The sequence below is a fragment of the Myotis nattereri genome (assembly GCF_964212035.1).
Source record: "Myotis nattereri genome assembly, chromosome: 11".
Classification (NCBI taxonomy): Eukaryota; Metazoa; Chordata; class Mammalia; order Chiroptera; family Vespertilionidae; genus Myotis; species Myotis nattereri.
Genome location: NC_138086.1, coordinates 30,168,485 through 30,181,946, shown reverse-complemented (window position 1 = coordinate 30,181,946; position 13,462 = coordinate 30,168,485). Strand labels below are relative to the sequence as shown.

At 37.6% G+C, this 13,462-nt stretch overlaps 1 protein-coding gene across 1 annotated transcript in view; it reads left to right on the top strand.

Annotated features, from left to right (window-relative positions):
• Positions 1-10,064, top strand: part of KDM7A (lysine demethylase 7A) — an 86,531-nt gene extending 76,467 nt beyond the window's left edge. Inside the window, exons 13-20 of the mRNA XM_081102476.1 lie at positions 420-544; positions 752-906; positions 1,977-2,074; positions 2,538-2,686; positions 3,281-3,489; positions 5,071-5,156; positions 8,112-8,385; positions 9,014-10,064. Of these exons, the coding sequence (XP_080958602.1) occupies positions 420-544; positions 752-906; positions 1,977-2,074; positions 2,538-2,686; positions 3,281-3,489; positions 5,071-5,156; positions 8,112-8,385; positions 9,014-9,108 (1,191 nt within the window). The 3' untranslated portion in view covers positions 9,109-10,064. The remainder of the gene's footprint in view (positions 1-419; positions 545-751; positions 907-1,976; positions 2,075-2,537; positions 2,687-3,280; positions 3,490-5,070; positions 5,157-8,111; positions 8,386-9,013) is intronic.
• The last annotated feature ends 3,398 nt before the right edge of the window (positions 10,065-13,462 follow it).

The window sequence follows — 13,462 nt, the reverse complement described above, 5'->3', positions numbered from 1 at the left end:
AGTGCCTGGTGGGAAGACTAGGGAGTAGGTCAAAGGTAGGGTAATCGGGAAGGACCAGCAGCTGGCACTTAAACAAGTCAGGGAAGGAGAATCACTATGCACTAGGGCAGTGCTCTCCAGCTCTCCAGCTTTCTGCAAGAGTGAAATGTCTTTGAATTCGCTTTACACAAGTTTTACATTCTACTTTATTGTGTGTTATTGTTACAGGCCCTACAGAAAGACAAACCACATTCCTGCTTAGGCTTTAGGAACCATTTGGTTTTAGTGGCACACTGCTGCCTGTCTCCTGGCCTGGGTGGTTGCCTAGTCCAGTTTGGGATGCAGAGCTAAGGGAGGAGGTGATGGCTTGACTTTATTCATTTAGTCCAGTGGGTGTAGTTGAGTATGGAGATTAAGTAAGTTCTATTTTTATATTTTAGGACATCTTGAGCTCTAAACTGAATGGTAAATTCAACAAACATCTCCAGCCATCTTCTACCGTACCCGAATGGAGAGCAAAAGATAATGATCTACGATTACTGCTGACAAATGGAAGGATAATTAAGTATGTAAACCAGATCAAAGTATCCAACTGATTTTCTTTCAGGGGGTTCCCTCTGTTTACTGAATCCCCAGTCCATTTGTTGTTCAGCTAACCACATATGGGCCAAGTGGCTCAATTCTCCACTCTCTCTGTAAATTAAAGGGGGAGTGTACTGTTTGGCCACACAAGTTGCACTATTTTTTGACTTATTTTTCCTTCTATATACAGAGACGAAAGACACCCCTTCGCAGATCAGAGTCTTTATACAGTAGACAGTGAAAATGAAGAGGATAAGAGAAGGACAAAAAAGGCAAAAGTGAAGATAGAAGAGAGTTCAGGAATAGAGGCAGTGGAGAATGAAGAATCTCAGAAACCCCTTAACAGTATGTTTGTTTTAATGGTCATTGTAAAGGTCTCTTTATTACTAATGTGATAGCATGTGAAGTAACTTGCAAGTTCTTACATTTGTACTCTTTTGAGAAATCTGAAGTATTTCTGAATAATGTATCCATTGGGGAAATACTGAATGTGAATGCCCAGAGAGGTGTAGAGCTCAGGGAAGGCATTATTAATGATGAGGACATGTGCAGGTTAGTGACATGCTTGTCTGGTGACAGTTTTTACAGGCGTCACACGAAAGCTCCTGCTCTACTCCAAATAAAACAGTCCCAAGTTTAATGGGATTTCACAAATAATTTTAGCTAACATGTATATGGTTTTCAGAAGTAGGAGACATAATTGGCTGACCTAAAACTATTAGTAATCCATGTATTGTTTTTCTTGGCTGCCTGTTGACAAGAGGGCCTCTACTTGGCTGTTAATTGCTTATCATTAGTGTGACAAACAGTAATACCTCTTCCTCCTCAATTTTAAGGAGCAGTTAAATATTTTGATATTTGACAAGTAAGTGTTCCAGATAATTCACATTATTTAATCCAAAGTTACCTTAATTCCTGTTAATTTCAGGTAAATGTGATATTGCTGTAGTTGGTAATTGCATTTGTTCACATGATGGGGAAGGTGGTTAATCAGTAGAATTCATCAAGCGGTAGTTCTGAAGTAGTGCCTCATGGAAGAGAAAGGCAGTGCTAAGGCCGTCTATAAGCTTGTTGAATTCACTACCTACTTGAATGCTTTTGTTATCTGTTGAGAGAAATAATGCAAAAGGGAAATTGAGAAGTTTCTTGTAGCTCATGTTAGTGTTGGAGGCTTTTTTCTGGAAAGAAATATTTTTAAAATTTTCAAATAAGGAATGTATAATTATGTTTAATAAATTCTAGAAATGTTTGTAGAATACACTTCAATTTGCATCTTGGTCAGTTGGGGAGAAAGTTCTTGGAGGAAGAATGAATGAAAAGAAAGGAGGATAGAACAGGAGTGACATAGACACGAAGCTGGATGGACTTTCAATATCACCCTGTTCATGACCTTCTCTTTGACTCTTACTTCTCAGGGTTTTTTACAAGTGTGAAGTCAGAACTCAGGAATCGATCATCAGAATATTCTGACATTTCTGATTCGGAAGACTCTGGACCTGATTGCACTGCTCTGGTATGCCCAAAGGCCCGTGCTGGGTGCTCTTGGGTGGAAAAATGAACACCTACTTTCCTTCCCTGTCTCTCTGACCTTTGTAGCTCAGGGTCTTTCCCTGTAATAATCTCTCTCTCACACACACGCGAATACACATGCGTGACTGTTTACATTTGCTAAATGTAGCTTTATCTGATTTTGGAAATGGTGGAGGGAAATACTGTTCTTACGTTTCTCATATATCTCCTAGGTTTTATATTTCATTTTACCTTAAAGAAAACATGTACTGTGTGTTTTTTACTACAGAATTATGTTACTATAGTTATGGAGATTTTCACTTTTTCGTATGAAATACAGAAATAATTTCATGATAAATTAAGATTCTAACTTACCCTAGACAAATAAAGTATTTTTTGTTAGTTTGTACAGTCTTGGTCAGATTTCTTATATAGCTTTTCTTTCATTTAATTATTTATTATCTCAGAAAAATAATTTTACCACTGAAGAGTCTGAAAGTTCAGGTGATGAAAAGAAACAAAAGATAACATCAAACTTCAAGGAGGAATCTAATGTGATGAGGAACTTTCTTCAAAAGAGCCAGAAAACATCTAGAAGTGAAATTCCAGTTAAAAGGTAGGTTTGCTGATGGTAGTATTTTCATGACATTCCTATATAATAAAAGCCTAATATGCTAAGTGTCCGGTCATCTGGTCATCCGTTCAACCAATCAAAGCGTAATATGCTAATGATATGCTAAGACCGCTCAACCACTAGCTATGACGTGTACTGACCACCAGGGGTCAGACAGTTGACCAGTCATATGACGTGCGCTGACCACCAGGAGGCAGACACTCTGACCAGTAGGTTAGCTTGCTGCTGGGCCGATCGGGACTGAGTGAGACAGGCCGGACATGCCCTGGAGCCCTCCCCACAGTCCCTCCATGGCTGGCCAACCTCCCACATTTCTCCCCGGCCCCAAGTGTGCACAGGTGGGGTCCCTCGGCCTGGCCTGTGCCCTCGAGCAATCCGGGACACCTCAGGGGATGTCGGAGAGCCAGTTTTGGCCCGATTCTGCAGGCAAGGTCAAGGGACCCACTGGTGCACGAATTTGTGCACCGGGCCTCTAGTGTGATATAAAGACATGAAAACATTTCTTTTAGTTTTAAAATTTACCAAAATGCCATTAGACTAAATAGGCTCTTATATTTTTGGTTATCTGCTTTTTAGGGAATGTCCTACCTCGACGAGCACAGAGGAAGAAGCGATTCAGGGCATGCTCTCTATGGCAGGGTTGCACTATTCCACATGTTTACAAAGGCAGGTACAAAGCACAGGCTGCAGCAGTGAAAGAAACTCTCTCCAGGATCCCAGCAGCTGTCACAGCAGTAACCACGAGGTTAGGCAGCTGTACCGCTATGATAAACCAGTGGAATGTGGTAAGAAATATAAAAGTAACTCATGACCCCCAATGTAATAGCTCTATAATCCCAGTTGAAGTTAGAGATTATGAATAACTGTTTATTGCACAGTTTTAGTTGGAAATGGTATTAAGCATATTGGCCAAAATATACGTAATGTTGACAAGTTATGTAAGGTGCAAGTATAAGAATTCAAAATGTAAATTAACTGGGATTGAGAGTCATGTTCACCAGCATAATTTTATCATTGCTATTAAACCATAGTGTTATTTCCCTTTTATAAGTTGATTACAGTGGAAGGAATATTTGGTGCTTTATTATTATTATTATTATTATTATTATTTGTTAATCCTCACCCAAGGATATTTTCTCCATTGATTTTTAGAGAGAATAGAGGGGAGGTGGGGTGCAGGGAGAAAGAGAGAGAGAAACATCAATGTGAGAGAGACTGATTGATTGGTTGCCTCCCGAATGTGTCCTGACTGGGGCCGAGGATTGAACCTGCAACCCAGATATGTGCCCTTGACCAGGAAGTGAACCCACAGCCCTTCAGTGTGTGGGCTGATGCTCAAACCACTTAGCAATACCAGCCAGGGCCTTTAAATGGTCTGCTAAGCTTGAACAATCACCATTATTTTCTTTTGTAGGAGGGAACTTTATGATTAGGGACATTCTCTCTTCAGCTTTAAAGGAAGAATTAGGAAAGAGGAAACTCAGTAGTAACATCAGTGGTGCCACAGAGTGTTTTCTTCTCTGTGCCTTTAAGGGAAATTTTGTTTCCCTAAAAGTGTGGGGAGGAGCTGGTATTATGTTGAAACCAAATGCCTATTATAGCATTTGTGTTTGTTCTCACGGAATTAAATGTCAACTATGTACCAGGAGTTTGACATTATTCCACTTAATTCTTGAAACAACATTTTGTTGTAGGTAATATAACTTTACAGATAAAGGAAATAGACTTAGTGAAGTTAATTTAACTTCCCCATACTTATATAATTAGTATTCATTGGTGTTGGAATTTGAACCAGGACTGTCTGATCCCTTTGCTTATTATCTAAGAGAAAACTGAAGTTTAGAGAGATTAAATAATTTACCTAAAAATGTATTGGTAATGGGAGAACTAAAATTCAAATCTAGATTTCTAGTCTGTCCTTTCATTTTGTCTCTCTATAATCTGTTTGGTCCCTTGAAAAGAAAGCTTCTGTGCAAATACTGCAAAATTCAGACAAACATATGCCTTTATTCTATATGGGAAAATATATCATTTTTAGAGTGTGTGTTGCACTTGGTTTTATATCTACAGCAGATGGCCATAAAATTTTACTCTAGTCTTCCAGCATCTGGCATAAAACCTGCCATATAAAGACAGCCTTTGAGAAGATTGAAGGAATTAGCATGTAAGACAGTGAGCTGATGACTGTTTTGTTTTTGAGAGGGAAAGAAATGTGGTAAACATATATGAATAAATATTTAAAGAATTAACATACTCAGTTTTTAATAAAATGCAACAAAAATTTGCTTTCAGTTTTAAGCATTTAGCAAACTTTGTTCTTTGAGATCAAGTTTGTGTGAAGATAATTGATTAAAACTTCTCTCTAGGGTACCACGTCAAGACTGAAGATCAGGACTTGAGGCGTTCCTCTTGGGTTAAACAATTTGATACAACTTCCAGATTTAATCTTCAGGTATATTCAAGCTTTGAAACATTAAAAGGAGATTTAGAATTGTCATTAACTCTCTTATTGCTTTCCTTCCTTCTTTTTTTTTTTTTTTTTTTTTAACTGCAGTTAGTTATCAACCATTAGATCTGGGAAGGTAAAAAATTACAATTAAATGCACATTTGAACAACTATCCATTTTTAGAGATTCTGATATAATGACTAATGCAAAGCTCATGGATATATCGTGATCTGGAAAAGAATAGCTTATTCCAGGAAGTAGTTAAAAAATACTGGCTGCCAGTACCTTTTGGTGTGTTTAGTTAGAATGAAACAGGAAAGGAAAGTACTAGAGGATCTCTATTTAATCTCTGAAATTGTTTCTTGTACATTTTTAATTTCTTTTTTTTTTTTAATTGTATTTATTATTTATTTATTTATTTACCTACTTATGTTAATCCTCGCGGAGGATATTTTTCCATTGATTTTTAGGGAGAGTAGAAGAGAGAGGGAAAGACCAAGAGAAACATCAGTGTGAGAGAAACACAGTGATTGGTTGCCTCCTCCAGGATCCCCAACCAGGGCCTGGGCTGGGGAGGAGCTTGCAACCAAGGTATATGCCCTTGACTAGAATCCAACTTGGGACCCTTTAGTCCACAAGCTAACGCTCTATCCCAACCATGTCAAACTTGGCAGCCTGTGGGCCACGAGTTTGACATGCTTGCTATCCACTGGGCCAAATTGGCTAGGGCTTGAACATTTTTAGATGCTTAATTTCTTGGAGAATTTGATGAGAGTTATAGATTCTCTTTCCAGAAAATGATCATCATAAATGCTAACTTTTGCTTACATATTCTTATGATTTAGACCCCAGACCACTCATTGACTCCAAATTAAGAATCCTTGCTCTAAGAGAGGACACTTTATATATTTGGATCCCAGCGTGTTAATACTCATACCAAGCAAAATGAACCCCTTATAGCTTTTTAAAATTTCCTTTTTTAAAATAAAAATATTTTTATTGATTTTAGAGAGAGAGGAAGGGAGAGGGGGAGAGAAAGAAACACGGATGTGAGAGGGAAACACTGATTGGCTGCTTCCTGCATGCCTCCTACTGGGAATTGAACCCGTAGAATCCAACCAGTGACCTTTAGATTCACGGGATGACACTCAATCAACTGAACCACACCAGCCAGGGCCCAAAATAGCTTTTTTAAAAAGACAAAATTTTACCAATAGTGCTAAGCAAGGAAAGTAATATGACTTTTTGCTGCAAATCTTAGAAAATGACAGCCAAAGAAAGAATCAAAATTTTCATGTGGCAGATTGGGGTCCCTAAACCTCCTAGACTCCAAGCATACTCGTGAGTAATAGAATTATGGGTGTTTTTTATTTTCTTCATTTGGCTTATCCATATTTTCTAAATACTCACCAACCGCTTTTACAATAAGAAAAGAAACCAATATACCAGGTTATTTTTCAAGGCAGTTTTGTCTGTGCAAGTTCTTTTAACAGTATCCTCCAGACTCAAAGATCAGGTAAGAAATCCCTTCACTGTTATCATTCACTTATTCAGTGTATGATTTTACAGTGCCTCACTATAGCTGGTCATGGAGTTTATAATTTCACTATAGGATTCAGTATTAAAAGTAGCTATTTTTTAAATCTAACTGTTGTTTTTATAGTTGTCTTTGAAAATGAAGATAGATGATTAGCATGATCATTTTGGAGACAATAATTTCTTTTGTTTATAATTGAGAGATATTTTAGAGGCATGTCAAATCATAGCAGTTGTCTCTTCATGCTCAAGCATATTTGTACAATAATTTATTTTTATTTTTTAAAAAAATATATTTTATTGATTTTTTACAGAGAGGAAGGGAGAGAGTTAGAAACATCGATGAGAGAGAAACATCGACCAGCTGCCTCCTGTACGCCCCCTACTGGGGATGTGCCTGCAACCAAGGTACATGCCCTTGACCAGAACCGAACCTGGGACCTTTCAGTCCGCAGGCCGACGCTCTATCCACTGAGCCAAACCGGTTAGGGCTGTAAAATAATTTAAAGCAAGTCTGTGCTTAATGCTGTTTTTAAAACTTATTTAATCATTACAGAATTGGAGCTATAAGAAAGTAAGATTAAAAAAGAGCATCAGAGATACATTGTATCTCACACCCACATAAGTAAAGCTGACTTTGTGAAACATCACATCTGCAGTGGCGCTGTCTTTCAAGTTTGTCTTTTTCTTTCTCTGTTTAATTTTGGTCATGGCTCTCGCCATTGATTTCAAGACCCGTCAACCAGTAGCAGTGTTTGTTTTTTCCTTACAGTTCACTCAGTAATCTTAAGAGACTGAAGGAAAAATGGTTACAGAAAAAACAGACCTGAGACTTCAGGATCTAGGTTTGTTTTGTTTTTTAGTAACCAACTTAAATACAGTAGAGATGAGCCCTACGGAAGGTACGTTCTAAAAAAGATAGCATATAACACAGTGAGAGAGATATGGGAACTGTGCCATGCCATGATAAGGAGGCAGTAGGACCACTTCTCCCATCTTGGCTTCCTTTCACAGCACATGCTCACTGAGTTCAGGATGGCTTGTTGAAATGACATTCATTCTCCCTCCCTCCCGTTTCCTCCTCCCCTCCGTCCTCCCTCTCAGTCTCTGCCTCTCTTTGTCTCTTTCTGTCTCCCTCTCCCTCTTCCCCTCCCCCACTCTCTCCCTCCCCCCATCCATATATAATGCTTGCTTCTTGGGTTCAGTTTTGATGCAGCTTCACGACTTGAATCCTTCAGAGCTTTTAGCTTTTGGAATGAATGGGCTATCATGAAGGGTAGTCTTTTGTGGTCACTACATGTTAAGAAAACCAAAGTTCAGTAGTCTAATTTTTCTCTCTCTTGGCTTGGTAATGTATAGAGAGGTTGAAAACTTCACTTCTTTTAAAGGAACCTTAATAATTCAGCCTTATTTTCATTCTTTAGGATCCAAGTAGAGGCCATAAATATATCAAAAAGGAAGGTTCATCAGAAATCAGTCAAAAGGTACACAGTAGGAATTCTGTGGACAGCAGTGGCTCCAGCCCTCAGAATGGAAAGTACATGCAGAATTCAAGCTTGGTTTCAGGGGCATGCCAGATAAGTAATGGCAGTGTAAGCCCAGAAAGGCCAGTTGGTGAAACTTCCTTTTCAGTGCCCCTTCACCCCACCAAGAGACCTGCATCAAACCCACCACCTATCAGCAACCAGGCAACAAAAGGTAACTTTTGCACATTTGTAGGTTATGTATATTTTTGACTGTGTAAGATGATGAGAGTGGCAGTTCTGATAGAGGTAGTGTCTGTAGTCTAGTTGCTCACAGCCTGGTGCACTGTGGACACCACAGTGATAACAGTTTGTACAGGTTACTGTGGGAATAGCAGGATACTGAGTCACCTCTGAGGATCAGGAGTGGCTTTTGGGCGGAGGAAGTAGATCCTGAAAAAGATGGTAAGGGGTTAGTTAGCCCTGGCGAGTTGGGGAAGTGACATGATAGCATTGAAGGAAAGGAGCTACTGTGACCCATGATACAAAGGTGAGAAATAGCACTTCAGTCCATTTTGTTGCTGAACATAGTTTGTTGCAGAATATGGTAAGAGCTCATGCTGAAGAGGTGGGTGGGGATCAGACTGTGTGAGGGCCACCCAAGACCTGTGAAGAAGGTTGGCCTTAATCCTTCACATGCGGAGATCGCAGGGATTAAACAGTAGAATTCCAGGAGTGTGACTTTGCCCATTCAGAACACCTGGAAGGCTTGCTCACCACAGAGCCCTCCCTTTAAATCTTCCAGGTCCTGGCTGCCAAGTATCATTTGCATCGTTACTTACACTGCTATTGGTGTTTTATAGGTAAACGTCCAAAAAAGGGAATGGCAACAGCCAAACAACGCCTTGGGAAGATCCTTAAGTTGAACAGAAATGGCCATGCACGTTTCTTTGTGTGACGGAGCTGCTGTTAGGATCACTCTTCCCTTTGGAGACCAGTCTCGGGGGTGTGGGAGCCTGGAGCTTCCGCCATGCATGTCCAGTAGAGAACACTGCCTGGAGAACAAAATGAACCTGATGCTGCATTTTCACTGTGCCACACCCACTCAGCAATAACCATTTGGACCTGGTGGGGGAGAGGAAGAAGGAGGGTAGAACCTTAAAAGGAGACCTTGAACTGAAAAGGGTCTCTTGTCAGGGCTTGAATTTCACTTTGTTGTTGGTAGTGTCTTGATTTATTTTCAGTGGTAAAGAATTATCAATAATTTATTTAACAGATTTTTTTAAAAGTTAACAGCTTTTAAATTCTTTCTTTTTTAAAGCTATTTATTTGGAAGATTTCTGGAGAAATATCTCACTAATTTAGATTTAAGAATGTGAAGGTTTTTAAATTATTTTTGATAGTGTGTGTGTTACATGTGGGGAAGAGCCACAGTAACAGTAACTAGTCTGGACTCTTAAATTTGATATTCAGGTTAAAGTCTTAAACAGGGATTTGATGCATTAATTATTTTAAATTAAGATGTATATGGAAATCATTTTATTTTATATATTTCATGTTTTTTATAAGCTATTAGCTTCGCTTTTGCTAACATCCAAGGTGCATACTGTTATCCAGGTTGATGACCTTATATCCCACCTTCCCCCTCTGCACTTCCAGCTTTTGTGATGATACAAGACTCTTCTCTTTGCAGGGAAACACTTTCATAGCCGATGTGTTAGACCTACATATAAAAGACCCCAACATTTCTCATTTAGTTTGACATTGCAATTTTTTCCTAAATATAACAAAGGCTTCTTGCATTTTCATTTTTGCTGATGACCTGGGTTCCAAAGAGAACAGCTTTAATATCTTTTTCCTATTTGTGGAAAAAGTATTATAAGTTTGATTAAATTGTCATATTTCTAGTTTTTCAAATGCATTTGTAACTACAGAGGGCCTTCTTCATACTGCTGGTATTAGAGGGCAGGACCAACACCTGCCACAAAGGTTATATTTTATGACGCTTTTATTCTGTGTACCTAATTTGTTGGGAAATAAGATTTGACTTAGTTGTTCAACTCTTCATAATAAGCCGTAATATAATAGGACTATACTATATTAATTGTGTAGAAGCAAGCATGTTGGAGTAGACCTTTTGCAGGGATGTGTGTGTGTGTGTGTGTTTAGTTTTTTATTTCTTAACCTTCTAAAGAATTATTTAAGACATGGATTTGAAGTAAAATGGGTGCTTCTTGTAGTTTCTTCCATCTATCCTAACTTAGCCAGTGCATATTGAGGTTAAGTATCTGATTGAGCTTTAAAGTAATCATATATCTCTTTTATGCACAATTTTTACTAAATGCCAGCTAATAATAGCTAATATTTCCCCCTAACCCCCATGGCTTAAAAATAAGTATTTTCAAGGCTGGGGTGAGGTGGGGTGGAGATATTTCCAATGCTGACAGGAGAGCATTATACAAGTTCCTACAAAGAAAATATAGGCAAATAAGATCAAATTTATTTTTATGAAGAAGAAATATGGCCATATTATGGATATCCTTTTATTTACTGAGCCAAGGTAGCAGAACTTTCCCTTCTATATTAAGTATCATGTGCAGTGCTAAGAAAAAGAAATCCATACCATCCTCCTCCATGGTTGCATTCAAATGTGTATTTTCAAAGAGAGAGGTTTCTTACTCTGCCTTCATTCCAATATTTCATGGAATAAATATGAAGTAGCTTATGAATTAGTCTTTTTGACCCAAGTGACTGAATCAAAGTCTGGATCTTACCTGGTGTCAGGAAGGATTTTGTGGAAATACTAAATGCCTATAAGTGGCCTACTTAAATTCTACACGATGCCAAAACTAGTTAAGAGATGGGCATGGTTAGTCATTTGATGGATGATTAGATTTGAAAAATGTAAAAATTTGGGTTTGACTGATTGTGCCACCTTCCCACACAGTATATTACTGTGATGTTTTCGTTTTCTGTAGACATCATTTTAGTGTTTATAGAACATGTTTTTGTTTAAGAAATAAGAGCTATATATATATATATATATATTTTTTTTTTTCAGTTACATCATGATCTGGATTCTTTTTTTTATGTTCTTCTCACAGCTCTAAGTGTTTTTAATTACCTGAATTTTTTTCTTTAACTATAAAAATTAAAATAAAACAATTTCTTTTTATGAGTTAAAATTGTGGCCAGTATCCACCCTGTGTACTTAGGCTGGTAAATACTTATTTTAAGTAGACAGTATGTGGAACTTTTAAGTGAAGGTACTGTGGATTCATTTTTGGCAATTTTAGCCCATTAACTGGCTAAGTTAAAAAAAAAACTTTCAGCAGGGTCATAAATATAACCACTACTCAGAACACATGTATCTTCTTCTGAATTGGTGCAGATTCAGCCACTGGTCCAGGGACTCTCCTAGTCTTACAGTTACTGGCTCTGATGCATCCCCTGTAGCTCGGAAATGACTGAACCTTGAGGTAACTGCAGCCAGTATCTGGACTCAACTGTAACAGACAACCTTGTGTTTTTCCCTTGGTCTCATTATAAACAATACTACTGCACAGATACTACGACTTAGGAAGACAGCAGTGGTGGCATTTAGCTAGTTATAAGCAAATAGAAATATGTAAAGCAGAATTATGATTAAATGTATGCATTTTTAATTATAGTAGTAGATAATTTTCCTGTATTGATTCAAGTAAGTAACTTCTGTTAACCTAGTATCCACTGTACTGTAATTCATAATGTCACATAATATAATGCTCTCCAGTATTGATTAATGTTGTAAACAGTACAAAGCTGGCACTTATAATAGTTTTGTATCCTAGAAATACATTGAACTTCATAAGCATCAGTTAATTTTTAAAGCATACAAAATTGAAAATTCTGACTGAAATCATCTTATAAACTCAGAAAACAAGGCCATCTTTATTACTACTTAAATACTTAGCTTGAATACTGTTCTGTTTTTTAATAATCCCAATTATTGCCTTTTAAATGAACTCTACTGTATTTATTCTTATGAGATCAGCAGGTATTTATCAAACACCTACTATGTGCCCAGCACTACATAGTACTGTGGGGAAGTGTAAAGTTGAAATGTGGTCTCTGCCTTTGAAGGTATCTTCGTCAGGAAATAAGCAGTGTTATTTTTACTTCTAAGCAAACATAAGCAAAAGAGAGCCCATTTATTTAAAAAAGCATTAACTTCATTTGTTTCAATTGAGATATACTATGGTATATAGAAGTGGAAGTAATTTTTAAAATTTAAAAAACATTTCAGAAATTAACAATTTAATGTTGGCAGTAGAGGGTCATGGTTTAGTATGAAAGAGAGCAGACAACTTGGATTTTTGCCCAGGTTCTGCCATTTTTATGTCAGCTGTGTGACCTTGAATAAGTTGCTTATTCTTACTACATCTTAGTTTTCTCATTTGTTAGTTTGGATAAAAATGCAGTTAACAAATACATGGAAAAGTGTTTCTTAATCTATTAACACTTCATACTTGCAGTTAATTTATCATTATTTAAGTTGCCACTGATAATGAATGCACATTTTTATGCATTTTAAATTTAAACTGTTATTACTCATAAAATTTGTTTTATGTCAAATCTATGCCCAGAGCATGCTACCTAAAAAACCTGAAGAGTCTCTAACAAGGTGCTGAATTAAAATTAAAATTAGTGCTTGAAGTGAAAGAAAAGTGAAATAGTTTATGGATAAGAATGATACTGTTAATCCTCAAGTAATCATTAAGATGACTTAAGGAAAGATTCTTTCTGCTTGTTTCAAGAGTTGCTTTCTATAGTAACTCCCCCAAGAGCTCCTGAATCACCTTGCCACCCGGTACACCACTGCCAGAAGTAACTATTGCAGTGTATCACCATTTTACGATTTCACATGGAGATGAAGGCTTAATAATGTCAATCTGAACATTTTTCAAAAATTCATTTTTTTCTCATTAAATATTAAGCCAGTTGCTCCCTCCAAAAAGAAAAGCTAAAGATCACCAGTTGTTTCTGGATGCCCTAGACCTGTATCTAAAGCAATCTTGAGAAGGTTGAGCATCAGGTCATTAGGAAAAACGTGTTACCGGTAAATAAAGAAGACAAATGGAACCCAAATAGGGCAGTGATTTGCCTGGGGTCATAGTAGATTCTAGATCTAGACCTCTGGTACCTTGCTTCCTACCACAGCAATGCTGTGCAGCCTCTGCTTGTCCTGGCGGTGATGTTGATATGCTTGCTAGAAGCCAGATGGAAAGAAAGGAGAAGTAATATACTCACTACATTGCTGTTGGACTAAAGTA